This window comes from Haemorhous mexicanus, chromosome 1 (genome assembly GCF_027477595.1).
Source record: "Haemorhous mexicanus isolate bHaeMex1 chromosome 1, bHaeMex1.pri, whole genome shotgun sequence".
In the NCBI taxonomy this organism is placed as follows: domain Eukaryota; kingdom Metazoa; phylum Chordata; class Aves; order Passeriformes; family Fringillidae; genus Haemorhous; species Haemorhous mexicanus.
This window is the reverse complement of record NC_082341.1, coordinates 60,275,631-60,301,803: the sequence shown is the minus strand read 5'-3', so window position 1 is coordinate 60,301,803 and position 26,173 is coordinate 60,275,631. Positions and strand designations below refer to the sequence as shown.

Below are 26,173 nucleotides of genomic sequence, written 5' to 3'. Positions count from 1 at the left end.
AGAAAAAATGAACTCTATCCCAGCTGAAACCAGGACAGATCCTTTTATTTATTTCTTCCAGAAAGGAAGAAATATGACAAGGAATCTGTTATAGAAAATTTATTCATTTAAGAAATTAACTTTCTGTCTCAAATGATGAACCCAGCTTTCATCACAAGCTCAGTCACAGGCCTTTACTTTATTCAGAATTGGAATACCAGTGTTCTGAAGAGTAGATAAAAAGTTAACAGTGATGGTTCTGATAGATGAAGAGTTGGGACATAGGTATTTTCTTTTAAAAGTAGTTGCCTAATTTACAGTGTGAAGAGGTTTTGATTTCTTGGTTAAATACTTAGGATTCTTTTTCCCCCCAACATGTGCTTTAGGCACTTTAAGGGAATTATAATTATGCAATATTATTATTATTATTTTTGTTCTTGGTTATTCCGTTTGGAGATGGTTTTGAATCTCACATTTATTTGAAGCTCTAGCGTATGATTAAAGCAAATTCCACCAATGCAATAGCAGTGCAAAAAACCCCCTACCTTCGATGTGTTCAACACTGACTTTACTATGAACTTGAAATCTTGGTCTGACTTTTGGGCTGGGGGAGATTTCATATTTTCTGATAGGTGTCCCTTCCTCTAGCGCAGCATTGTAATATGCCTGCCAGGATCAAGCAGCAAATTCCACCTGAAATCATTTAGTTGCAACTCGGTAGCTGATATAGTAGCTGGAAATATCAAGTGTGCATGTGGGCCAGTGGTACAAAACCTGGTGTGCCTGTAGTCCACTTACTCACATCCTTCCTCTGATTTAGAAATCTCTGGAGACAATGACAAAGATAGCTCATCTTTGTAATATTTTATATCTCTGTCTACCAACAAAATAGCTGCCTATGTCAGTTAATCTAGATTATTTAAAGCACTTTTACTCATCTATATTATTTGTTCACTTCCCTCACATGGAAAAATTTAGTATGTAGTAAATTTGTTATGAGAACTATTGTTATCTCGCTTTTAAAAAATCTTTTCTAAATTTAAAGCGAAAAGAAGTGATGATAAGAAGAAATCCTGAGTAAGATTTAACTGATACTTCCATAAGATGCAAATCATTCTACTATAAGAGTCAAAAATAGTGAGAGATGTTCATAGCAATTCAATTAAATATGAAGGGCTACATATTCTGTAAAGTGAAATTTTTGATGAACAAAGCCTTTCATAAAAAGTAAACATTTGAAAAGATAATATTTCCTTTCTTCTATCATTTATACTTTCATTTGAGGATTGATATTATTTCAAGTTAACTAATGCATAAATACATACTTTTCTTAATAATAGAAACTTCCTTGAAGTTTACGTTGTTTCTCTGAATCAGAGATTTGGCACACCAGTCCCAGCAGCCTACACTGCTGTTTGACATAGGGCAAATATAGTGAGTGCTACCAGGATAAATCTGTAACCCATTGTTCCCACCTGTGTCCTTATTTTTGTGCTGCCCCAGATGTTTGAGAAACATCATTTTTCAAAGGAGAGCTATGGTAATTTGTCACACTGAGATACTCTCTGTCATTTGAGGGCAGCAGAACCTGAGCAGATGCTCTCCTTTCTGCAAGTGCAATAAACACAATTAAACCTTTAATTGATGCACTTGTAAATGCAAACAGTAGTTTCATTCTTATGTGGGGGAAATAATTGGCCTCCTTTACTCAGATCATTTGAAGGGAATCCCAACACTTGAAAGTATGTGGTCAAATAGTGAAAGAGCCCTTGTGAATGGAGGCATTTGCAATCCTGGACAAATTATGAAAGGGATGGAAAACACAACCAATGGTGTCTCTGAAACACCACCTCTCTTTCCTCCCTTCCCCTTTTGAATGGCAGTGACAATCAGTGATGTTCTTCAGGCACACTGCCTACAAACTTTCTCCAAATTTCTCATTAATAAGTGAAAGTATTTATTGTGCATTCCTTCCAAGTCAGGAGTAAGGGAGGTAGTTCTAATAAGTGAATGCATGATGAAGGGGAAGCTCTCTGGGTCTTCTCCTCAAGCAATGGAAGCTGGGGCTCTGCACCGTGGCACTCGGAGGGAAATTGATCAAGTAGAACGGCATGAGGCGATATCTGTGTCTGCTTTCACATTTTATGCAATTTGTAGCAAATGCTGCAGCAAATGTGTCAGTGAAAGAGGTGTGAGTGTTCTGTGCATGAACTGGGGTTGCCTTGGGGCTGTAAAGATGACAAGATTAAAATAGGATGATTTATTATAATAGAAATATGTGTGAATGCAATAGCAGGTTGAATTCAGCCTTAATGAAAACATGTTATGATTTATTTTTTATTTTCTATTTTACTTTAAAAGGACACTTATACTAAGGATTAGGATTGGATAATTAGAAATGCTATGTATTGCACTTGTTTTGTGCCACCAAATACCATTCTATTTACTATAGTAACATCTTCCATTTTATATAGTGCTGCATTTTTCCATGGAGTGGAGGTTTATGGAATTTCTCATTTAAGAAGTGTTCTAGGATCTGTCTTGCCCAGCCCGAAAGCCATTAATGCACCTAAGAGATACAATTAGTCTGTTTTCATATAAGGGGATGCTGGTTCAGAACTGCACTGATCAGAGCCCACATGTGGAATCAGAAATCCTGTGCTCAGGGTGAACTCGAATAGGCTTTGCTGCTTTCTCTTGCAGTAGGTTTATGTTGCTGTCTCACCAATCTCTGTGGAGTCAGCTGAGTTCTGATGGTTATAAAATGGTCCTTGAATGTTCCTTCAGATATGTCTCAGCATTCATCTCTGTAAGACTTTGTATGAAAATAAACTCTAACAGTGTTACTGTTTCTAAAAGGAAAAGAAAACCCAACCCAACAGTGTTTGTTCCACTTTGCTTCTTGTATCTTTCTCCCTGATTTTCCAAGCTGAGTTATTTCTCAGACATAACCATGTATGGGAGACATGGTATATATATATATACATATTCTTTCCCGGCATTTTCCAAACTGCTCAGCGAGCCTGTCACAAAAAACAAAATTAATTTCTGAGTAGAAAGTCAGTGCCTCTAGAACATAACTGACAGTTTTAAAGGTTTAAAACCTTTAAAATTAGTTTTGGCTTTACTTAGTCTAGGAGGAATGGAGCATTGTGTGCCTTTTGCTTATGCTTACATTTACATTAAAATGAAGGCATGACTTATTTCCCATCCCTGAACCAAATTACAAAGATTTTCTGTTATAACAAAGCTTCTGGCTCATGTTGACAAAGAATAGTTGTGTACAACAGGAAGAGACAATTACGATGTACATGACATACAGTCACCAGTGGTCTTGGGATACTCTTTTTGGCAAAAGAACAACAGATAGGAATGAGCAAGACGTACCTACATATTTTCCCTTGGGTCCTTTGATGGGAGCGTTTTGCACTGCTGTCTGTAAAACAAGGGGTAGGTGCCTCGGTGGAGGACCCTTGACTGTGGAGCTTCTCTCCAGAGGAGAGAGAAGAGGCATTTGGCATCATTCCACAAAACCTGTCTGCTTTCTCTTGACCTGCATCAAGACACTGGTGGAATTTTTAATTTTTATTTGGTAGGTGTTAGTGTTGATGGCATAGGGTACAGAAGTACCTTGTTTTCTGATTTTTTTTTTTTTTTTATTTAATCAAGACAATTAACTCTACTAGAAACTAGTATGGAAACAAAGTAATTGCATATTCCACTTCCTTCAAACAAAGTCCACCTGCTGTACTGTGGGAAGGCTGTCATGTCAGAGCTAGGTATATAAAATAAGAGGTGTTCAGAGGTCTTAGAGGTGCTAAATACTCACAGCTCAGCACTTTTGAAGTAGAGTGCCGTCTGGAATATGTGAACACTCCCTAGATGCTTTGCTCTGAGCTTAGAAACCCTGCTGAAATCACAGAGCAAATCCATACATGACTTAAAATTTAAGCTTTAGAAGGCTTGCAAAATATTTGTGTGCTTCTGTATTCCATGACTTCTCTTATGTAAAAAAGTCTTAGATCTTTACATTAAAAAATTGTTCTTTTTTCTCCTCCTTCACTTCATGCAATATAGGCATAAAGAGTTTCAGCTCAAATTTGGGTATTCTGTGCAGTCAATATACCACAGTGGGGCCTTTGAGTCACAGGAAGAAATTGTTTTTTAACTGGGGAACGTGTTCTATCATTTTTTACATTCCTATATTGATGGTAAAAAGAGAGGAATTATTTTAATAACCTGCAGATCTTTTTTTTTTTTTTTTTTTTTTAGATTTCTGGAGCAGGAATGGCATGCTTCTAGGAGCACTAAATAGGAAGGATGACCTACTTTAGTTTAAAACCACAGGCGAACTGAACCTACTTTTTCAAACTTCAGTCTAACAAGCAATCGCATTAAAACGTGGTCTTGAAATCTTAATGTGCCTTTTATACAAAATTGCTGTGCTAGGAAGAGGTGAAGAAAGCTTTCATCTGACATTGGGTAAAGTCCCTCCATACGGGCAAGCAGCCTCTCTCTCGGGGCCAATTTGTGACGTGACAAGGAAAGGGAATGTTGTTTTCTGTAGTGTAACATCTTCAGCTTTTTCTTAATTGATTTTATTATTTTTTCAGTTTCTGTTGAATCAGTTAAACTCTGGAGCAAGAAAGTTTATTACCTTATCCTGCAGGATTCTGAACCCTGTAGTGCTGGCAATAATACCTGTCCTTGACAGGGCAGCTTGACTTCCATTCCATCTTACCACAGACTCCCCAGGAACTTGCTATACTGAAACAACTACCTGCATGTCTGTTGCTATATTTTCTTTTACTCAGTATCTTGTTAGCAGAATTAAGCATTTTAGAAAATACCTGAAGTAATGGGATTGCAGCACTGTCTTCAGGGTACCTAAGAAGGTGTCAGTGTGATCTCTGGAGGCTGTATGCCTGGAAATTAAAACAGGCTATGGTTCTGAGGTCACTGTTAGTGTGTGTGTCGGGGATGGGATTCAGAGCTCTGTACAGCAAAGGGCATTTATAGTATTTCTTATTTGAAGGTGAATTGGATTTCTGCTGCTGGTATAGGTACATGATGCTACCAAGGCAGATTTGCAGAACAGAAAAGGTTGTTTGCAGTCATTCTGGGGTGAATCTGTTTGCATTACTGCACTACAAAGGGGGTTGGGGAGAGTGGGCAGTCTTACTGAAAAACTGCACACTGCCGAAGTTTTTTGAATGATCTTGCTAACAGTTCTAATGCTGTCACTGTTTTGTTCAAGTGTGAATCAGACTTACTCATTTTAGTCTACATTGATGGAGATATCACCTAGCATAGCTGGCCTGTGATCCAATGCAACATGCTGCATTAGTGCATTTACCTATAAATTCTGTCCATTTGTTCTGCCTCAGAGGTACTGTTTGCACCTTCAAACTATGTGCTGCAAGCACAAAATGGGAAATGCTTGCTGAGTCTTGAGAATTGGAAGAAGTAACACTCACTTTGCTAGTTTTTCATCTGAAACAGGCAAAGAAAACAAATGCAATTGATGTAAAAAGACCTGGCAGCATTATCTCCATGTGTTAAAAAAATATTGCCTTTATACTGTATAATATACTGTACTTTTAAAACATATAATATTGCATATAAAGTATGATGTTTAACCTCCTGGAAATCAATCTAAATTATTGAAAATACTAACTGCATTTTCAGATTTGCAAGAAATGGAATTTCTGATGGAACTCAAGATCTTACTGTTAGGAAGGATGCTATGGATGGTATTACAAGTCTGTGGTGTAGGTGCCTTCACGCTTGTCACTTCACTGCAGCTCCTTCTGGTAGGGGCAGCTTGCAAACGCTCCTTACAAAGCAGAAATGGCAGCCCCTCTGCTGAAGGATGATCTCCCTGAACTATGGTTTATTTATGGTTTATGGTATTTTACAAGATTTGCTTCCAGCCAAGTGGAAGAAGTGGCACACAAGTGATAGGAGGTTCATTCTAAGTGACACACTTAAATGTCTGCAGAGTCGTTTCAACACTGGATTCCCAGCCTTCTCTGGGGTTTCCAAAGTTTTCCATTTCCTTCAGCATAAATCAGACAAAGGTTGTGTACTGAAAACAGTGGTCACAAAGGCACATGTTGCATAATTCTGCTCCTGTGTTGGGGTCCCACTCTCCAAAAGTGTTTGGAGCACTGTGCTAGGCAAGCACACAAAGTCAATGTTAGCAACCTGACTGATACCTAAAAGTACCCTTCGTTCTTGTGTGTGGCTGGAAAATATTTTTGAAATTTGAAATTTTATGGTACATTTGACCTTTAATAATGGCAGCGATTTAATGTTCTACTAAAAGGCCATTATTGAGGTGGAGTGTCCATGTATCCAGAGGAACAGTCTGGGTCTTTGTTACTGAGCAATACTGCTATTTTTAGGTAAGAAATGTTGCCTTTAGCAGCTTCCCAGTCTGGTGTTTCTTGATGGAGATGCTAATTTCCTAGACAGAGAGCTCCAGGAACACAGCCTTTAAATATTGATGAAAATCAGGAGCTGTACCATCTCTGAAAAGAGACAGGCAAAGATGAAATTGCAACATAAAAATACACTTAGCATCTTAGAACTCCAGGCTGCTCTGGGTCTGTGTGGGGTCAGGCCACCTCGCTGCCCATGTTCAGCTGTAAATATTGAGCACGCCAACACGTCGGTGCCATGCAAGGGCTGCAGGTGGACTAACACAGGCGGACTCACACAGGCGGCCCTCCAGCTCCTCATGCCTTCACCCCCACCGCCAGGATGTTGTGCTGTGATAAGAGGAGAGCAGCTGCTCTGGCTCCCAGGGAAAGGCGTGAAGAGTCCCTGCATCCCTCGGACACTTACGACCAGAACCTTCCCCGTGCGGTGTAGGTACCTTTCCCCTAGGCAGCCACACAGACCGATGGGTTGGGAGCGGCATCGCTCCTGCCGTGGCTGTTGGAAGAGCGGGAGGCACGGCCGCGCTTCTGTGGCCGTGCACAGAGCTCACTCACACGTCCCTGACCCTGTCCCTGCCTCAGCCCGGCCCGGCCCGGCGGCGGGGTCCGCCCCGCCTGCGCTGGGAGCACCCGGGGGCGGGGGAGCTGCTCCCCTGCGCTCCCGCCCCCGCTGCCGCCGCCGCCCGGGGCTGGACGCCGAGGCATGAAGAGGAGCCTCCCCGGCGGGCGGGCTGAGGCGGGTTCGGGCCCTCTGCGGCTGCGGACCGGCCGCCCCATGCGGGCTCCGTCCCCCGCGGCCGCTCGCCGCCGCTGCCGCCCGCGCCGGGATGGAGGCGCAGGGCAGCCGCCGGCGGCACCTCTCCGTCCTGCTGCTCTGGGGTAAGTGCCTAGCGGGGCTGGCCGGGGGCGTCCCGGCAGCGTGAGGGGGGCTCGCCGCTACCGCCCCGGGACTGCTGCAGCGGGACCGGCTGAGCATCCTCCCGTGTGCGCGATCCCCGAGGGCAGGGCTTCAAGCCGGGCGTGGGGTTGAAGTTCGGGGAAGGTGGGAGCGCCCCGCTGTGGGTAGAGCATCGCTTTGGGAAGGGTTCTCCGGGCGTCCCTTGCCGGCGGGTCGGGACGGAGACGGGATCGCTTTCCCTCCGGGGCTCTCCATCCCGAGCAGAGCGGCGGCTTCGCCGCAAGAGCGTTCCGGCCGTGCCGGGCGGGCAGCGGGTCCGGACGTAGCGTCAGGGCCGCTGGTCCCCTTCAGCATCGCGCCGACATCGCCGACATCAGGGGTCCTCGAACAGGGCGTCCCGGGAAAACCATCTCAAAATTCTCGCCTTAGTTAGGCTTTCCGTCTTGGATCCCACTTGGATTCTGGGGAGGTGCGTTTGGCTGTTGGGGAAGGTTTTTTCCTGCAGACTGAAGGGGTCGTTCTGTTAGAGTAGTTGAGTTCCAAGCACGTAGTTATCAAGTGCAGGTATCCTTCAAATATTTCACTTAGAGTGCCTCGGCTGCTATAAAAACTATTTGATTGCTCCTTGTCAGGTAGATTGTTTTAGAGCTCTCAGATTTAATGTCTTGCAGTCATCTAAAGTTGCCAGAAGTCGGCTCTGATCATCTTCACTCAACACTAAACTAAGAGATACAGTCACACTTAAGGGACAAAAATTCCAGCCTGGTATCTTTAGAAGATGTATTTGAGGACTTCAGAATTTGTTTGCTTTTTTAGACCCCTTCCAAAGTACAAAACTGGTAAACACTGCACGTATTTATATGAAAATACCCACAAAAAATTGGACAGTATCAACAGTGTTCAGTAGCATCATCCTTAGCTGGTCTGTCAAAAGAATGACATGTCACATGCACAAGTTTCTGATTCTCTGTGGCTTGAGGACTTCTAAAATCTTACCTTAGTTGCTCAGATTTCTGTTACTCCTCAGCTGAAAAGGAATAAAAAGATGGCCAACACTTGGCTTGACATGTGAAAGATTTATGCAATCTTGAATTCAGGGAACTAGGCAATAATCTTTTTGTCTGGGGAGACTTCTTGATGTTACTGTGATTTTTGCAAAGCAGAATTACCCACTGGAGATATATTTTCAGAGATTTGCTAGAGCGAAGGACAGTGTCCCTGTGGCTCAGGAAGCTACAGAAGGACATTTTTCACCAGAGAGGCACAGATAAATCAATTGTGCTAGACATTTTAAACTGGGCTAGTTCCATTCCTAATAGAATAACACACACAAAAAAGATTTTTAGACTATCTCTTAACTGATAATACATTACTTTTGCTTGGAATTGGAAAGGGTAGATATAATCAAGACTAATGAAATGAGACTGATCTCCTAGTAGAAAAACCTTAAGAGTGCTAGGATTTGAAATCAATGATTTGTATTAAGAAAGGCCTAAAGAGGTAGAAAATTAAATTTCTTCTTTGGGAATACAAATACAGTTTTAAAACTAGTTATTTTGGAAGAATTTTTACTTTAATTGAATGATCATAATAGCTTCTTTGGATTAAGCAGAAAGCTGTGACCTCTGCCCTTTAGGTGAAACCACCATTCCTCAGTGTTAGGCTCACTGAAGGCAGCGGGAAGCCCATCTGGGTGGGGTGTGGGGCTGTACTTCTGTAACCTCATGCGACTCCTTTCTGTATCTTTCTGCCTAGACACGTTATCTCTATGCATAATTACTTGTTGTGTTGTCCATCCTTAGTGAGGATGGCAAAAAATGCAGTGTGTTCAGTGATTGTGGGAGAAGTTGGACTTGCTGAGTGTGGAGGGGAAAGAATGCGTCAGCTGAGGTACTTGGTACACAGGCATGCCATCAGTTCTACAAAGTGCAATGGCATCCAGAACGGGGCAGAGCTGGAAACACCTGCTGTCAGGTGAAATCTCTGATTTGCTCAGCAGAGCTGTAGATACTTAGAAGACACCTACTAACTGTGAAATCTAAGCACCTAACAAATAATTTAAGAAACAGTGTTGTATTTACCATCATACCAAATTCTCTTACTATACTCTGTGCGTGGAAACTGAGGGAAGAAGAAACATAAGGGCTTGACCAGGTCTTTTAACAAAGTGGTTTTTTTTGCACAGGTCATTGTTTTGGAATCCCTGCCCAAATGTTTCTCCTTCATTCTCTATGTAACACCTGCATTTCAGTGGTACTATTTGTATTTTGTCGCTGCAGGCCCCAGGCTGGGTAATAATTAGCACTGACTCCACGATTCCAGAAGGCTGATCAGTCACTTTATTCTACAATCTCATCCTATACTATACTTATTAAGAAGCTTGTAACCCTTACAGACAGTCTGGTATGGCTTTGACCTAATTGGTCAATCTATCCAAACACCATACAGTGGCCAATTAATAAAACACCCTTTGGCAAACAAATCTCCATAACACATTCCACGTATGCACAACAACAGGCACACCAAGTGGAGATAAGAATTGTTTCTCATTATTTTCTCTGATCTTCTCACAGCCTTCCCCAGGAAAATGCCTGGGGAAGTTGTGCCTTGCTCTCTGTGGCCAGAGAGCTGCTGCCACAGTATTCGAGTTAAAAGATTACCAGAGTAAAGCTGGGTATTTTTTAAATTCTAGAGTAATCTTTCTCAATATATTTGTATAAATCCATATCAAGAGAGGTGGTGTGATCCTTATCTGGAGCAGTTCTTGTATGCAGATTTCAAAGATAGTCAGTAGGTTTTTGCGTTTCATAATTCTGTTTTCACAGGGGTTAGTCAAGGTTAGTGCTTTAGTCACAGGTGAGCAGCTGGACAGTTGGAAACAGCCTGGTCCCAGTGTGGTTACTTTCTGTTTTAAAGACTATACCTCATCTGCAAGCAATAATGAAAAAGCTGTGTATAAAAGTCCAAATTCTGTAAGGTCCTCAGCTCCCCTTGTGTGAAGCATGGCATATGTAAGTCCTGAAGAGTTTGGATTCCAACAGGAAACAATTTAGCGGGTTAAAGTTTGAAAACCAAATCAAGGGGTTTTTTTCCCATTATTTTTTTTATAAATATCATGCTGTTCTGCAGCTGCAAAGGGCAGAACAAAGAAAGGGAATACCATTGTAGGAGTTCTGAATTTAGTAGACCCAGGCGAGAGTGTGTGTGTGTAAAACAAATAAACCTTTGCAAAATGGAACATCTTATTCTGAGACTGACCACAGAGTTCTAACAAAAACACTTCTCTACCAAAATGATGCTTCATATTCTAAAGATGTGATTTTCCACACTAGGCAAGCAGGAAGACAGGCAGCAGACCCCACCAACATCCATCCTGAAAGCAAAGCATCTGGTTTAAATGCAGCCTGTGTTCCAATTTGCTGTTGGATCCAGGCATTCTTCCCATCACCCTTCACCTTGTTTGTGTCTCCTAATTCTTCTATTTGGTAAGGTGTTGCTTCTTTCCCAAGATCTACATGTGCAACAGGGGATAGGTTCACACCAGTTCCCTTAAGAGGGTGAATGGCAGGACTGTCCCTGTGGTGGCAGGTGGGCTGCACAGAACATCAAAGGCTATCTCCATCTGGCTTGGTCCCAGCCCTCAGGAGGAATGGCACTCCATTTTTGAAGGTAACTCCAGGCTTTTAAACCCTGATTTAACCCAGTGAGATCCAGTCAGTGAGACCATTTAGCTAATGCAAACTCTTGCTCCTAAATTAGTAAGATCTTGCTATCTACATTCTTGTTAATGTTTTAAATACCTTTGGTGTCTCAGGGCTTTGCCTGTAGGTTTGTTTTGCCTATGAGGCAAATCACAAGAGACTACGAAGTGGAGATTGACTTCTACACTGAGATAGACAGGTACTGCTCAGGTGCAGATACACACAAACTGCATGATATGAAGAAAAGGATCTTGAGCTGAGCTCAGGGGAACTATGGGAGGTTTTGTCAGTTGGGTTGTGTTTAAGCGTTGCACCATCGGTAGTTTTTTGTACCGTTTGTGTTTCAGTTTCTCCCACCTATCTACTGGTAACTGAGATGATTCATGTTTTGAGTTGCTGGCAAATGAATCAATTTCCAGTTTACCTTACCAAGGAAAAAAATGCAGTGAGGGGTCCCTTACAAAACACCATTTGCTACCATCTGTGTTTTGGCTATTGAAGTTACTACTTGAGAGACACATGAAAAAAGCAAACTGTGCTTTCATTTGGGGCTCAGAGAGATTAATTTTCACAAGTATAATGAAACCTGTTTTAATTCACACTCTTTTAGTTTAGTGAAAGCTGTTACATGAACCATTTTATTTCAGAACCGAAATTTAGAAGTGTATTATTTCATGTTTTATGGAAACAGCCTGTCTTTTCTAAAATAAGAATCTCTTCACAGCCAGGCTTTCATTGAAATAAACTGGAAAATATAAATGGAAAAAAAATCACATTATTTTAATGCAACATATATGTAGAGCAACCTGAAAGCCGATTGAGGGGCTCTACTTGTGAAAATGTGCAAGTACGAGGAAAGGAAGGAGTAGCAAAGTGGAATAGGAGAAAGGTGCCCTTTCAGAAGTTTTTAGTCTTAATCTCCCTCCATATGTTGGCTTCCTTGAAACCAGCCTGAAAAGAGAAGACAGCTTTTTTCCTTGCTAAAAACCTCAAAAGAAAATGCAGTGGCACTGTTAGAAATGGTCCAAAGGGTGGAGAGGATTCCTTGTTCTCTTCAGAGAAGCTCAACATGATCTACCATATTGTCTTGGATGAGGGACATGCCTGCATAACAGCCCTTGGCCTCAGTTTGTCTCCAGGAATACAGGATTCTGCCCTTATGGAGACAGATCTATGGCCTTCTGCAAATGGGTGTCACTTGCTCCCCTATGATCTGAGCCAGGGTCACTCTCACCTGAAGAGGAAGATGTGGTAGGTGCTGCTGAGACCCTAGCAGTGCACCACGCTGATGGAAGGGCATCTTGTTTGCATCTAACCTGATTAAGCTGGGTGAGCAAAGGACTGTGCCGAAGCACTGGGCCCTACAATAAAGCATCTGTCTTAAGATTTTTTCACTCTAATAAGTGTGACTAATTTGCCTTTATTTTGCAGAGCATTATCTGTGGTCAGTGTCAGAATAAGTAGTGTAATTAACATTGCCCTGTAATGACTGTCACTTACTGTGTGAAATCATTTTTTTTCCAAATGTCACAAGTGACAGATCACTTTTGCATCCTTTTGTGTCCAGAGAGATTCATGCTAGAGACTCTAATATTTATAAAATATTATTGCATTGTTGTTGTTGTGTCAAAATACGTAGTTTGAAGTATGACAGGGTGTGCAGCCTTTTTTCTGGGTGGCCCTCCTGCCTTTAGCAGAAAGGGGAAGAAATGTCACAGCTGTAAAATGTGAAGAGATAGGGAGATACTGGAAAGGGAAATGGAGCCTCAGAGAAGTCATTCAAGTGGTCATCAATAGGACACAAAGCTCAGGTTTCTTCTGAGACTTCAGCACTTGGACTTAAGCTTTGATCTGTAATCTCTCTTGTTCACGCCGCTGTTTGCAGTTGGTGCTGTCTGAGGAGCTGTGGCTGTCTCTGGGCTTCCCAGACACGTGTTCTACAGCTTTGGTGTGGAGGTGGCCTTTGCTTGAAGGGGATCTCAGCCTTCACATCAGGGTTTTGCTGTCTGGTAGCCACATGGGGCTGTGGAACAGAGTTTCTCTTCATGCTTGTTTTTGACAAGTGACTGCAAGTGTAATGCTGTCTCTCTACATCTCTTGAGTTCATGAGCTATTCCAGCTTTACTCCTCAAGGATCTCCATGTACCAAGAACATAACTTGTCCAATTAAATATTAGAAGAGTCTTCTTTAAATGTATATAGCCATGTGTATTGTAGACTAACTGATAAAGCATTAAGCTTATGTTTTCAAGTGAAATAGGAAAAAAAAATTTTTCTTCTCCAGTGAAGAGGTGCTCAAAGCCTTTATTTCCATGGAGTTGTCAATTGTCATTCAGTACGTGTGAAATTGCCTCTATTCCTGTTTTATTTTTACCTAGCAGATCAATATTTAGTTTTATTATAAGCTATGTCTGTATTTCATGCAAAGTCAGAACTTACTGTGTTGTGTTAAAAATTAATGTAAATCTCTTACTTTTGACAGTGGACCTAGGTAAATTTGCATTCAGGAATGGTAACCTTTGCCATTAGGAAATGTGGCTGCTGAACATAATTGCAGGGCTATGTTTGGGGTGGGAATTTTTTACCACGAAACACTTAGTGATGCACAATGAAGTAGAGATAATATTGTTGGAATAGCCATTGGTCCAGTTTCTATTTAACTGGCTCCAGTGTAAACCAGAAACAGCAAAATAGTCCGAGCATTGCGAAGTAAAAGACAAAAGAAAATTAAACTCCTCAAAATACTTGTTTTCTTTCTGTACGTGAAGATATTTTGGAAAGAAATGTTAGTGCTCTTTTCTTGGATTTAAATATTTTTAAAAATTGGGAGAGGAATCTCTCTCTGTGAAGTAATGTGACATTTTAGACTTATTTTCAGCGAGTTTTAGGTAAGTTTTGTCTTACCTTTCTGATGGAGCAGTATAGAACATGTGGAATGTGCACTGCAAGACCATAAGGATGCTTGTTGCTATATGGCTCATGCAGTTCCATGCCAAATATGCCTGTGCAATATTTAGGTTTTATTTTCCTCCCAGCTACTTCATACTTTATCATGCAGTGATTTAGAAAACAAAAACTTGTCAAAGCAATAAAAAGTGCCAGTAGGAACAATGTAAAATAAACACCTCTTGTAGGAAATGGGGGATTCTTGTAGTCTTGAAATGTACACTGGAAGTCTTTATGAAGAATATTTGTCTTGGAGTAGATGTTCTAGGCTTAGTCTATAAATTATTGTAAGACCTTCTTCACCTTCTTCTACAAAAGATCTGGAAGACGTGAGGGATTCCTTCTGGTGTCAGAGTGTACTACTCCACAGCTGTATAAATAAATTCAGCTCTTTGTAACTTCATGAGTAAAAGTATTGTTGACACATTTGCAAAACTAGAGGGAAGGGAGTACTCATTCTTATGTACTCTCCTTTCTAGTTATTTCTTGCATGACTTCAAAATCCTTAGGAGGATTTCCCTCAGGCTTTAGGTGAAAAAGTTTGCTTGCCATATGGGAGCAAAGCCACAGAAATTATTAACCTTAGAACATCTCTAGGACTGTGAAAGCAGGCAGATTTAGGTCAACTGTTTTGCAGGTCCACTGGTAGTGTTGGAGCTAAACAAACCCTGATCTATAGGTGAAAATAGAGAATAACCAGTATTGTTTAGTTCAATCTGCTGTTTGCCAAGGCCAAGCCCATCAGTGGCAGTGGGAGCACTTCTGGGATTACGTAGTTATGGTGGGGAAGAAAACTGCTGCAGAACAGCAGGCGAAAGTGTGGAGTGAGAACAGGTGAGAGAAGCAACTCTGGTGAGTGCAAAAGGAGGGGGAGGAGGTATTGCAGGAGCCAGAGCTGAAATTCCCCTGCAGCCTGTGCTGAAGACCAGGGTGAGGCAGCTGTGCCCCTGCAGCCCATGGAGGATCACACCTACAGCCTCTGGAGGGCCCCATTCCCAAACATGTGGGTGCCCAAAGGAGGCTGTGACCTTGTGGGAAGTTTGCAGGCTCCTGGCAGGACCTGAGACCCAGTAGAAGGACCCATGCTGGAGCAGTTGAAGAACTCCCCTCCACATGTGGGGACGACTCATATTGGAGAAGTTTGTGGAGGGTTGTCTCCTGTGGAAGTGACACAGCACTGGAGAAGGGGTAGAGTGTGAGGAGTCATCCTCCTGAGGAGGGAGGAGTGACAGAGACAATGTGTGATGAACTGGCTGCTGCCCCCATTCCCCATCCCCCTGCACTGCTCCAGGAGGAGGAGGAGGTAGAAAAATTAGAAGTGAAATTAAGCTTGGGAAAAAAGAGAGAGGTAGAGGGAAGATATTTTAAGAATTGATTTTTATTTCTCATTACCCTACTCTGATTTTAATTGGCAATAAATTAAATTTATTTTACCATGTTGAGTCTCTTGCCCATGATGCTAGCTGTTAAGTGATTTCTCCCCCTCCTTGACCCATGAGCTTTTCATTATATTTTGTCTCCTCCTGTCCAGCTGAGGAGGGCTGTAGTAGAGTGGCTTGATAGGCACCTGGTGGAATGATTTATTCCAGTAGATTGGCCTAAGTAATTTCCTATGCCAGAATCTGTTGCTTTGCAGTTTCCTATATACCTGTACACACCTAGGAAAAATTATGATGTAGAGGGATCATGCTGCCATGCAAGGATCCGTTTTCAGTGTTTATTCCTTGGAGCAAGGGTGTTGTTGTGAAAAGCCACTCACACCTACTATGAGCATGTACATGTATAAGTAGGCATGTGAAGCTCTGAAATTTTGTTAGTGTTTCATTGTTCTTATGAGTTCTTCATGGCAGCATGTAATTTAAAAGATTCTGTGATCCTGTAGGTGAGTATCCAGGGCTCTGGAACCCTGGTGGTCAAGCTGGACTGCTGAAGAGAAATAGCCCACATTTGGATGGTCAGGCCATCTTAATATTTCATAGTAGGCATAGAATTGAAAGAAAACATGACTTCACTGGAATCGTGTTGGATGTAATGCCTAAACATGGTAACATGTAACAGCATTCAGAATCTGTGAGAGGAGTACATGCAGCATCAGAAGGGGGATGTGCAGGGAATTTTTGTCATCTGGTCAGAAAAGGAAAAAGTAATTTTCCCAGGCCTTCTACTAATCATAGTATCTTGATTTAAATGTTCTGCCTGTCAAGGGAAGAAGGAACTTTAAATGTCTTCAAGTATTCCATGGTTTTAAACACTTCCTCAGGAGGGAGTGTACGGTGACCCTTGTCTGTGAACTCTTCATGGGTCATTTCCCTTTCCCAAAGTTATTAAAAAAAAAAAAAAAAAAAAGATTGCTTGACTTCTCTTTCAGGCTACCTCACAGGAGCAAACTGGGGTCTCTATTGGCCTTGAGGGACTGGTGTTTCACACTCTTCCACAGGTGTTAGGTACGGAATAAAGTCTGTATTGTGCTGACTTTTTTCCCTTATTATAGGGAAACCTTACATCATATCACATTTTCTTCTGTGTTTTCCTGCCTTTTTGACTAATGATAGGCATCTGGATTGAAATAATGAGCAGCCTTTAGATCCAGTCTGTGCATCCAGGTGATCACGTGATCATGTGGTCAAGCTGTGTTCCTGGATGCAGATGGCCAGCTTCAGGGGCTGTCACTGCTCTCATGTGCTCTGGGGTGTGTTTGCAAGCTATCTCACCGCTGAGGGCAGCGAATCAGAATTATGCTGTTTCATTAGCTGATGTACCTTTTTCTTAAATTGCACAGCTGACACATTTCACAATTATCTTTTGGGCAGAGAGATCATGTTCTTCAGTTGCTTTGGTCACATTTTCTGAGAGGAGATAGTGGTGAAATAGGTACTGGCACCAGACTGCTGCTGGCTCAAAGTGCAGTTATGACTGATGCTGCCTTCTGCTTGTGACCTTAGACAAACTTCTTACTAGTTCTGTCATTACTTCCATAGCTCACATAAAATGGAGACCTCAGAAGCAGTACCTCAAAAGGCTGTAGTGAACCTGAGGAATTAGAGATGTTTAGGGGGTGAAAAAAAGAGATTTTCCACTTCCATTTGCGAGAAGTGTATTTATCTGTAGTCATAAATCACGGAGAGCTATGGTCTCGTTGCTCTAGATGTTACACACTTATGTAGCAACTACTGGATGCTGAGACTTAGGAGACCAGGTCTTGCAGGCAGAGGTTAGATGAAACCAGGAGCCCAAAGCCTTTGGCAGGCCCATAGATACATGGTGAATAAGTCTTTGCCTTACATCCTAGGTAACACACACAGAAGTTAATTCCGTGGATTTGGGTTTGTTAGGAATGTTGTGCTTGCCTCTGCTGACTGTAGGCACCTCCTGACGTGTGTAATCACCTGGAAATCTCTTCCTTCCACCTTGTATCATAGAATAACCTGAGTTGGAAGGGACTCACAAGAATCATTGAAGTCCAGCTCCTGGCCTTGCACAAGACAGCCCCAAGAATCACACCGTGTACCTGAGGGTATTGTTCAAATGTTTCTTGAACTCCTTTAGGCTCGGTGCTATGACCACTTCCTGGGGGAGGCTGTTTCAGTGCCCACCCTCTAGGTAAAGAACCTTTTCCTAATAACCAACCTAAACCTTGCCTAACACAGCTTCAGGCCATTCCCTCAGGTCCTGTCACTGGGCACCTCAGAGAAGAGATCAGTGCCAGGCCTTTTGCCTCCACTCATGAGGAAGTTGTAGACCACAATGAGGTCTCTCCTCAGTCTCCTCCACTTGGCTGAACAAGCCAAGCGACCCAACCAGCTCCTTTGTATGGCTTCCCCCTTTCACCATCTGGACTTCAGCAGAGCCTTTGGCACTGACTCCTATTGCATGCTCCTGGAGAAGCTGGCAGCCTACAGCTTGGACAGGTGCAGTCTGTGCTGGGATAAGAACTGGCTGGATGGCTGGGCTCAGGGAGATGTGGTGAATGGTGTTGCAGCCAGTTGGTGTCTGTCTCTAGTGGGATTCCCCAGGGATCAGTGTTGCACCCAGTTTAATACCTTTATTGATGATCTGGGTGAGGGGATCCACTCTACACTTAGTGAATTTGTGGATGACACCAAGCTGGATGCAAATGTCAGTCTGGTGGAGGATAGAAAGGCTCTGCAGAGGGATCTGGACAGGCTGGATCAATAGGTCTGAGGTTTCACAAGGCCAAGTGCCAGGTCCTACACCTTGGCCACAGCAATCTCATGCAGTGCTGTAGGGTGGGGGCAGAGTGGTTAGAAACCTGTCTGGCAGAAAATAACCTGAGGATGCTGGTCAGCAGCTGGACATGAGCCAGGATGGCCGAGAAGGCCAGTGGAATCGTGGCCTATATTAGAAGTAGTGTGGCCAGCAGGAGTAGGGAATTGATTCTCTCCTTGTATTCAGCACTGTTAAGGCCACACCTTGAGTTCTGCCTGCAGTTTTGGGCCTCTCACTTCAAGGACATTGAAGTGCTAGAATGAGTCCAGAGAACGGCAGTGGAGCTGATGAAGGGTCTAGAGGACTCCTGTGAGGAATGGGTGAAGGAGCTGGGGTGTTTAGCCTGGAGAAAGGAAGGCTCAGGGAGACCTTATCACTCTCTACAGCTGCCTGAAAGGAGGGTATAGCCAGAGGGGGTTTGTCTCTTCTCCCAGGCAACCAGTGGCAGGACGAGAGGATACAGTCTTCAGCTGTGCCAGGGAGGTTTAGGTTCGAATTTCTGGGTGTTAGCAAGAATTTTTTCACAGAAAGGGTGGTTTCATGTTGGAATGGGCTGCTCAGGGAGGTGGTGGAGTCACTGTCCCTGGAAGAGTTTAGGGAAAGATTGGATGTGGCACTTAGTGCTCTGGTCCAATTGACGAGGTCATAGGTTGGACTTGATAATCTCAGAGTCTTTCCCAATCTGACTGATCCTGTGATCTTTTCATCCTTCCTTTGGATGCTTTCTAATAGCTTAATGTATTTTTTGTGTTGTGGTGCCCCAGGCTACACACAGGACTTGAGGTGGGGCCACAGCAGCACAGAGTACGGTGGGACAATCACCCCCGGGACCGGCTGGTGATGCTGTGCTTGTTGCTAAATGTCATCTTTAAACTGTTTCTAATGCCACAGATTTCTTTCTAGTGTAGAAACAAATGCACTCATCTTACCCTTTCTCAGTTTTACTTTCTGGAAGGATGGATCTCGAGTCAAGGATCACATTTGTGTATTCCACTTCTGTAAAAGTGTGAAAGAAGTTTACTTCAAGCAATTGCTTCTGCTCTTGGAGTATTTAGTTTATTCACTGTCTGAAAGTCAGTGGCTGTAATAAAAACTATTTTGCATTTCAGTTACATATTGTTTCATTAAAAACATAATGGGACAGAAAGGGCTTGAAGAAAACATTATTACATTTCAGGTTGAGCCATTTCCAGCACAATGCAGATCTTACTGTACAGCTGAGAAATCCCTTCACATATTAGCTGTTGAACTGGTATGTTTAATTTAGTTATTCATTTGATAGATTATTAATTATTTTTAAAGTAAGAAATATTTTATTAAAATACTGGTTATATATTTATTTAAATAGACCATACCAGTTTCAAAGTAGTATAAAACCCTTCCAACAGTTCTGGAAGTAGACAATCTGTTCAGAAATTGTGCGTCATTCTTAATATACTGTCAGCAGTGATTTAAGGACTTCAAAAAACAATGTAAAGGACAATAATTTGTATTGCTACTCTGAAAGATTTTCAGTTGAAGCATGAGTTCAGAGTAATGGTCACATTGCCTTGCAGTCACAGGAAACCTGGGGAGCTCTGTACCAGCATGGGTCGGAACAGTTGATACCCTGTGATGCATTCCCTGTTGATTTCTACTGATGAAAAGGCATAATTTGCTTCCTCTCATGCTTTTCTTGCTCTGCAGGAAGAAGACTCTAATGTTCAAAATAGTTAACAGTCTGAAATTACCTTTGCAATTTAAAAACAATAATGTAGTGCTTCAAACTGTGATAAAGTAAGGATTGAGCTGCCCTTTTAGTTTTGTATATTGTATTTCTATGGCTATATATGCATCTTCTGTACCATTGACACAAGGGGATAAAAAGAGCATTAAAAAGAGCTTCAGCATTCAAAGCTGGAGATAATGCAAAGCTGAGTTCTATGTTATGCTAGCTCTCAAGAAAACTTCTTGAACCCAGAGACAGGTCAGTGCACCCTGCCAACAGATTTACCTTGCTCCTGCCACTCCATATGCTGAGACACATTTTTTTCTGGGCCAATTTTGAATGCAAGTGTAACACTTCTGTCAAGTACTATATTTATTGCAAGCTTCTGTTTATTCCTGGCATCCTTCCTTTGTGTTGAGTTCCTGTCATTGCCTGTCTCTGTGAACTTCAGCTGCCTCACTTCCTTGGTTGCTCTCACACTATGTGATGTTGCTCTTGTGTCCTGTTCCCCTCTCCCCATCCCATTCCTCTTATGAAGTGTCAAAAGGGCACTTGGTAGCTGAGAACAAAAGATGACCTTCTGAGCCATGTGTATTGTGCAGACAGTTATTTAAAGAGTGACAGGTGGTTTAGTTTTTGTACCAATAGCATTATTTTTCCTTTCCTCCCACTTTTATAGTGGGCTCTGGGCTTTCCCGTCAAGTTGTAGGATTTCTTAGCCTTTTCAGAGTGTGTCATGTTTTGGCCATGGTCGTTTGACTTGACCCCAAAAGAGGAGTTTTAGAAAAGGCTTTGGAAAGCAACCATGTGATGCTTGTGTTAGCTGATCTTGTCCTTCTTTATTCAGACAGAACCTAATGAGATGAATCTCTTAAAATTATGAATATCCAGGAAACAGATAATAGAAAAAACCTATGCCAATTGTAACCAATTTTTTTTTATGTAGTAAGATGCCTCTTGACATTGTGTGAGAGCACAGGAGAAGTAATTTCCACAGGTAATTTTTTTGCATTAGATACCCTGAATTGTCTGCATTCCTGCTAGAACACCTGTAATGGTATGACTTGGGATTTACATAAAAAATTATTGAATTTAACATGATCTTTGGTCATACCTGTGCCACAGGTAGCTTTATTCAACATTAACCTGGAGAAACCCTAGACTGCTGTAAGATTAGCTTGTTTGGTATTTCAAATCAGGTTTATAAGAAAATGTGAAGATTGAGATTTTATCAGTATGACAAATTGAGATTTGATCAGTATGACAAATTATACATGTATATACATATATATATATATATATATATATATATATAAAATAAAAATAATATTAATAATAGAGTATTAATCTCTTACTTATGTTTCCAGCAGATCATATGTGCATGATTGCAGAGCAGCAGTTCCCATTTCAAACTCTGGTTTTACTTGCTTTTGTGAACCCTATGTCAGGGCAGTTCTTGCACAGTTATGTGCTGCTATCAGTGAAATGTCAAGTTCTGCAGGGAGGCAGCTGTTTGGTTAGTACATAACTTCCAATGGACATCTATCCTGATGTAGATAAATATTAGATGATGGTAATTGGCAGGATTGTCTTAAAAAGAGATACAGAGGTAGGCTCTTGACATGAGGTTTAACTTGAGGTCCTTATACATTCTTTTTGGTTATAAAAGTTATGATTGAGAAAAATGAGGTTTTGAATAAACATCACAAATTTTGAAGAATATGCACAGTATTACACTGTTGTAATTGCTGGTTAAAAGGTGCATACAGTAGTTTTATCACTTAAAATAATAATTTTTCTGAGAAATTATGGGAGCCACTCAAAATATCTTACTATATGCTGTCAGTAACAGCATCTTGAAGAAACATTCAGTCAAGGGAAAATTGTAACATTACACTCATATACTTAAACAAGATTTTCAGAATTGTTCTTAAAACATATTTGGAGAAAGGTGGAGTAGGGAGAACACATAGCAATTCATATGCTGCTTCAGATTTATTGAAGTAGTTGCAAGACAGATATTCAGTGCTTTTTTAAAGACTCTGGGAAAAATATCAATGAATAATAACAGTATAGAAGAAAAATAAACATTGAGAAATATTTTTCCATTTCACGGAAAAAGCTTATATACTTGACAAAATTACAGGACAGTTACCCTGTCATGTATCCCAGTTGTGAATTTATGTATGGCTGTAAATCTCATTTTGAATCTTCTTTTTTAGAATGACAAAAAAGGAGAAAAATCTCATCCTAGATCTTCACTAGAACCTCTTATTATATGCTCTCTACTCTCCTTTTACAAAAAGGAAAGCTGTAAAAAGAGAGTAGAGAGCAGATAACAAGAGGTTCTAGTGAAGGTCTAGGATGAGATTTTTCACATACAATATCTTGAAGAAGGTTGTGATTAAAAAAATTGTGGTTTTTTTCCCTCAGTTTTCTTATTTTCCATTACTCTCTCCTACTTTGTTTATCTTCTCATGTTCTTTCCAAAAGCCTTTCAAACCTACTTTTCCTCATCCTTCATTTGGTGATACTAGCTTCACCCCTTGCTCTGGCTCTAACTGGGTTGGTCCCTTCCCATCTGATTCAGCTGATGCTAGGGATGATCACACATGCTGCTACCATGTATGGAGAGAAAAAAAGTAAGCAGCTACTTCAGGCAGCTAGTACAGTTAAACTGAACCTCCTTTTATCTCCCTAAATGTTAGTTTAGGTGGGAATGTATGCCAACTGTTTTATTTTGGGGTCTTGGTAACGCCTTTCAACACTGACCCATTTTGCTTCTTCTGTGAATCTTCTAATGAGAGATGTCATGGCATCAGCCTTTCAAGAAAAAAGCTGAGCTTGCCCCATCTTAAAAGAGCTACTGGAAACTTTTTGTGTAGACTATCAAGGCCAGCATGCTGTAGTCTCCTGATTAAATCTTTGTTGAGTATCTCAGAGCAAAGAAAATAGAGGAGTGGTGCATGGTAATCTGAATGGCTGTTTTACCCTTTTCTGAAGGTATCCAGAATCTTTTTGGTTAAGAATAGGTGAAACACATCCTCTGTTACTTTGTTATGAGCAGATCAAATAATGCAAAATGCACATTTTGTTGTGGGCAGGAGGATTTTTGAGCACTGACCTGTAAGCCTTTATTCAGTATTTAGTTTTTCACGCTTTCCTCACTGATGCTTGGGGCAGTCTGGTTCTTTCTAGCTGTAAACCCTCTCTTGTATTGCTGTGGTCTTGTGAGCGTTACTGCAGCCATAACCAAAAAAGATCTAGAGCACAGTGATACGAATTGACAGAATAAGAATTGGGGGTGCAGTCTGGGATCTGCCAGGAGGAATACCTGGGGTATCTATGTGCACCCTTCTCTGTTTACCCAGAATGGGTGGGTTTGGGTTAATTGTAAAATATTTACTTTTAATGTGATCTTCAGTCTTCTGTGGTCAGTAAGGCACATTTTCAAATGAGGATCCAAGAAAAACCTACACAGGGAATCAAGTCTCTTTATTAGTCCATCTGCTAATAGCCTGGAAAGAGAAGTGCTCTATTTGTGAAAGAGATACAGCCATCAGAGTGTATTATAGAGTTTCATCTCTGTGTCTTTGGATGCATGACAATTTTCCAATGTGTGGATTCCTGCTCTTCACAGTACATTCTGGCTCATTAGTAACTAAGACAGAGATTAATGCTTTTCTGAAAGAAAAATATGTTCCTTAGAAGGATCTAAATTCTTCTCTTATGCATGTACACAATAATTTTCAGTTAGTTGACAGCTTGGCACATCCCAGTGACCACGGTCCAGATTAATGATTGGTACTGATACTCTGCTTACGTATATCTTGATTAGTTTTACTGGGGTGCCACGTATTGTACAAACAGGGAGGCACCCATCTGTGTGAAATCATTAATTTAATTTCTGATGTGAAGCTAACACTATAAAGATTTGTCAGCAATTTTATTTTTCAGTGGGATATCAAAAATAATTGAAGCCATGTCCCTCTTAGCTATTACAAAATCCTGGGTGTGGCTGGAGTTGTGCAAACACAGTGGGCTTCTGTTAATTTAATCCATCTGGATATACTGCAAATCAGTAATCAGAAGGTTTCTTCTGTTGGTATAGTCTGTTTCCATTTGGTTGCTCTTCCAATATACCTGTTTAAGCCTAACTTCTGCATTAGAAACTTACAGGTTTTGATGATAATGTTTTTCAAAATGTGTGACTTCACTGTGCAAAAGCTGGAGAGTTAAACACAGCAACATGCTTTTGAGAAGAAGAGTACACACTTACTTATGGTTGTGTTTACTTAAAAATGAAAGGATTTTTTTTTTCTCTACATGTTAGAATGTGCAGTACACCTATGTTTTGAGTGTGTGTGTTATCTTCTTGAACTTTTTCACCCAAGCTTCTTAAGAAGCTTGAAGTAAAAATTGCCCTGTCCCTAATCCTTAATATTAGAAACTAGAGGAAGAAGTGATATATAGAGACCCATAACAAGTCTGACTCAGCCATTTAAAGGATAAATAAAAAGGAATTAAAAAAAAAAAAGTTCTCTAAGTGTTCATTATTTCTTTCAGACATACTCTTTAAGAAAACAAACTAATGTTTGAATAAGCATTTTGAATATTCTGTTGAAATGTAGTTATCCTCTACTTGGCTTGCACAAATCCTTTTATATAAGAGTGTGGAGGTATCTAACTCATCTCTTTTTTTTTCCCCTTCCTAGTTAATGGTCTAATGGCGCTCGGATTCACAGGTGAGTCTTACCTCAAAAATTCAAGCTTCTGTTTCTGTTTTGCTAATGGTTAACATTTGAGAAACCCTTCCATCCTCTCTCATAGCAATTAGTCAATTGTCATGCATTTTTTACAACTGGTCTTATCCCTTGGCTGTATGCAAGAGGGTGTAGTGTTTTGTAAAGGTAATTCTCAGTATATTTACACAAGATTTCAGAATTATTCTTCAAACATGTTTGTTTAAAGGTGGAACCTTACAGTGATGGCGAAATTGAGGGTTATCCATGATTTTGAACTCTTTTGGTCTGGGATTTAGACAGAAATTCTTGTGTCATCAAACTGGGCTCAAATAACTCTGATGGAGGTGTTTTTTTCCTATGACCCTGCAAAATATTGAAATTTTAAATATAGAAAAGCAAATATACCCATGGCATGGAAAATCCATTCAAACATCCTTCTGGGAAGGGTCTGGAGTAAATTGTCAGCACACGTGACATAGTGGAAGAAAAAAATTGCCCTGTGTTGGATTTGGTTATAAATCATATGGTAGCTGGCTGTTTAGAATGCCCTGCCAGAAAAAACAGCTTTGCATAACTTCTGTCAAAGCATCATGCAGGATTTAAGTTGCGAGCTATGCAATTTGCATACGTGGTTTTGAATTCTGCACAGCTTTAGCATTCATCTGCAGGTCTGTCTGTGGAAAGTGTAACTGGTGACTGCTGTAGCTGCCTGGTGAATCAACAGGAACACTTAAGCTGGCAGGATCCATGTTATCTTATTAACTTCTCATGGATAAAATTATGCCGCCCTTGGGTGGTAATTTTCACCATTTCTATCACTGGTGAATAATTGTAGTTCTGACTTTTTGCCAACATGGATGAAGGCTTTGTGACGGCTTTAAGAGCACTGACAGTCAGATATGATGGAGCAGCAAGGATTAGGTCCCAGTGAGTGAGCTGTACACCTGGAGAGGTTTGTGGTCTGTAGGAAGTTGTAGACTTATGGTTTCAGGTGCAGCACAAGCTGTCCTGTTGTGGGCCTGCTGCTCTTGGCAAGTATGTGAAAGAAAGGTGTTTATTTGGCCAGTTGAGATGGTTGTCATTTGTCATACAGCATCACAGAGAGAGTGACCACCACCTAAGGAGTCAACTGTGATACCTGGAGTGAAATCACAAGGTGGTCCTGCCCAGGCTCCAAAGGACCCAGCTCCTTCCTGGGCAAAATGATTGTTCACTCAAGCCTGTTTCACAATCACATGCCTCATTTCTAGTGGAGATACTCAAAGTATCTGATGGCTGGGTTATGATGTGAAGCTTGAGACCAGTCATTTTGCCTTAGAGTTTGGGGTTTTCTTTACTAGCTGGTAAGGAATGGGGCCATGAGGACTTCTCTTCTTACCAAGCAAAGTCCTGCCTGATTTTGCCCTCAGTTGGCCTCAGGCAGTGTGTTTGGCTGTTACCACACAAAATTAGAACTACCGACTCTTTTCAGCAGTGATAGTATCCTGCTTTCAAAGTAGCTAATAGAAGCAAAAGAAATACCTCCT

At 41.3% G+C, this 26,173-nt stretch overlaps 1 protein-coding gene across 1 annotated transcript in view; it reads left to right on the top strand.

Annotated features, from left to right (window-relative positions):
- The first annotated feature begins 7,152 nt into the window (after positions 1 to 7,152).
- Positions 7,153 to 26,173, top strand: part of RAMP3 (receptor activity modifying protein 3) — a 39,626-nt gene continuing 20,605 nt past the window's right edge. The window contains exons 1-2 of the mRNA XM_059850755.1: positions 7,153 to 7,301; positions 24,618 to 24,647. Coding sequence (XP_059706738.1) covers positions 7,250 to 7,301; positions 24,618 to 24,647 — 82 coding nt within the window. The 5' untranslated portion in view covers positions 7,153 to 7,249. The remainder of the gene's footprint in view (positions 7,302 to 24,617; positions 24,648 to 26,173) is intronic.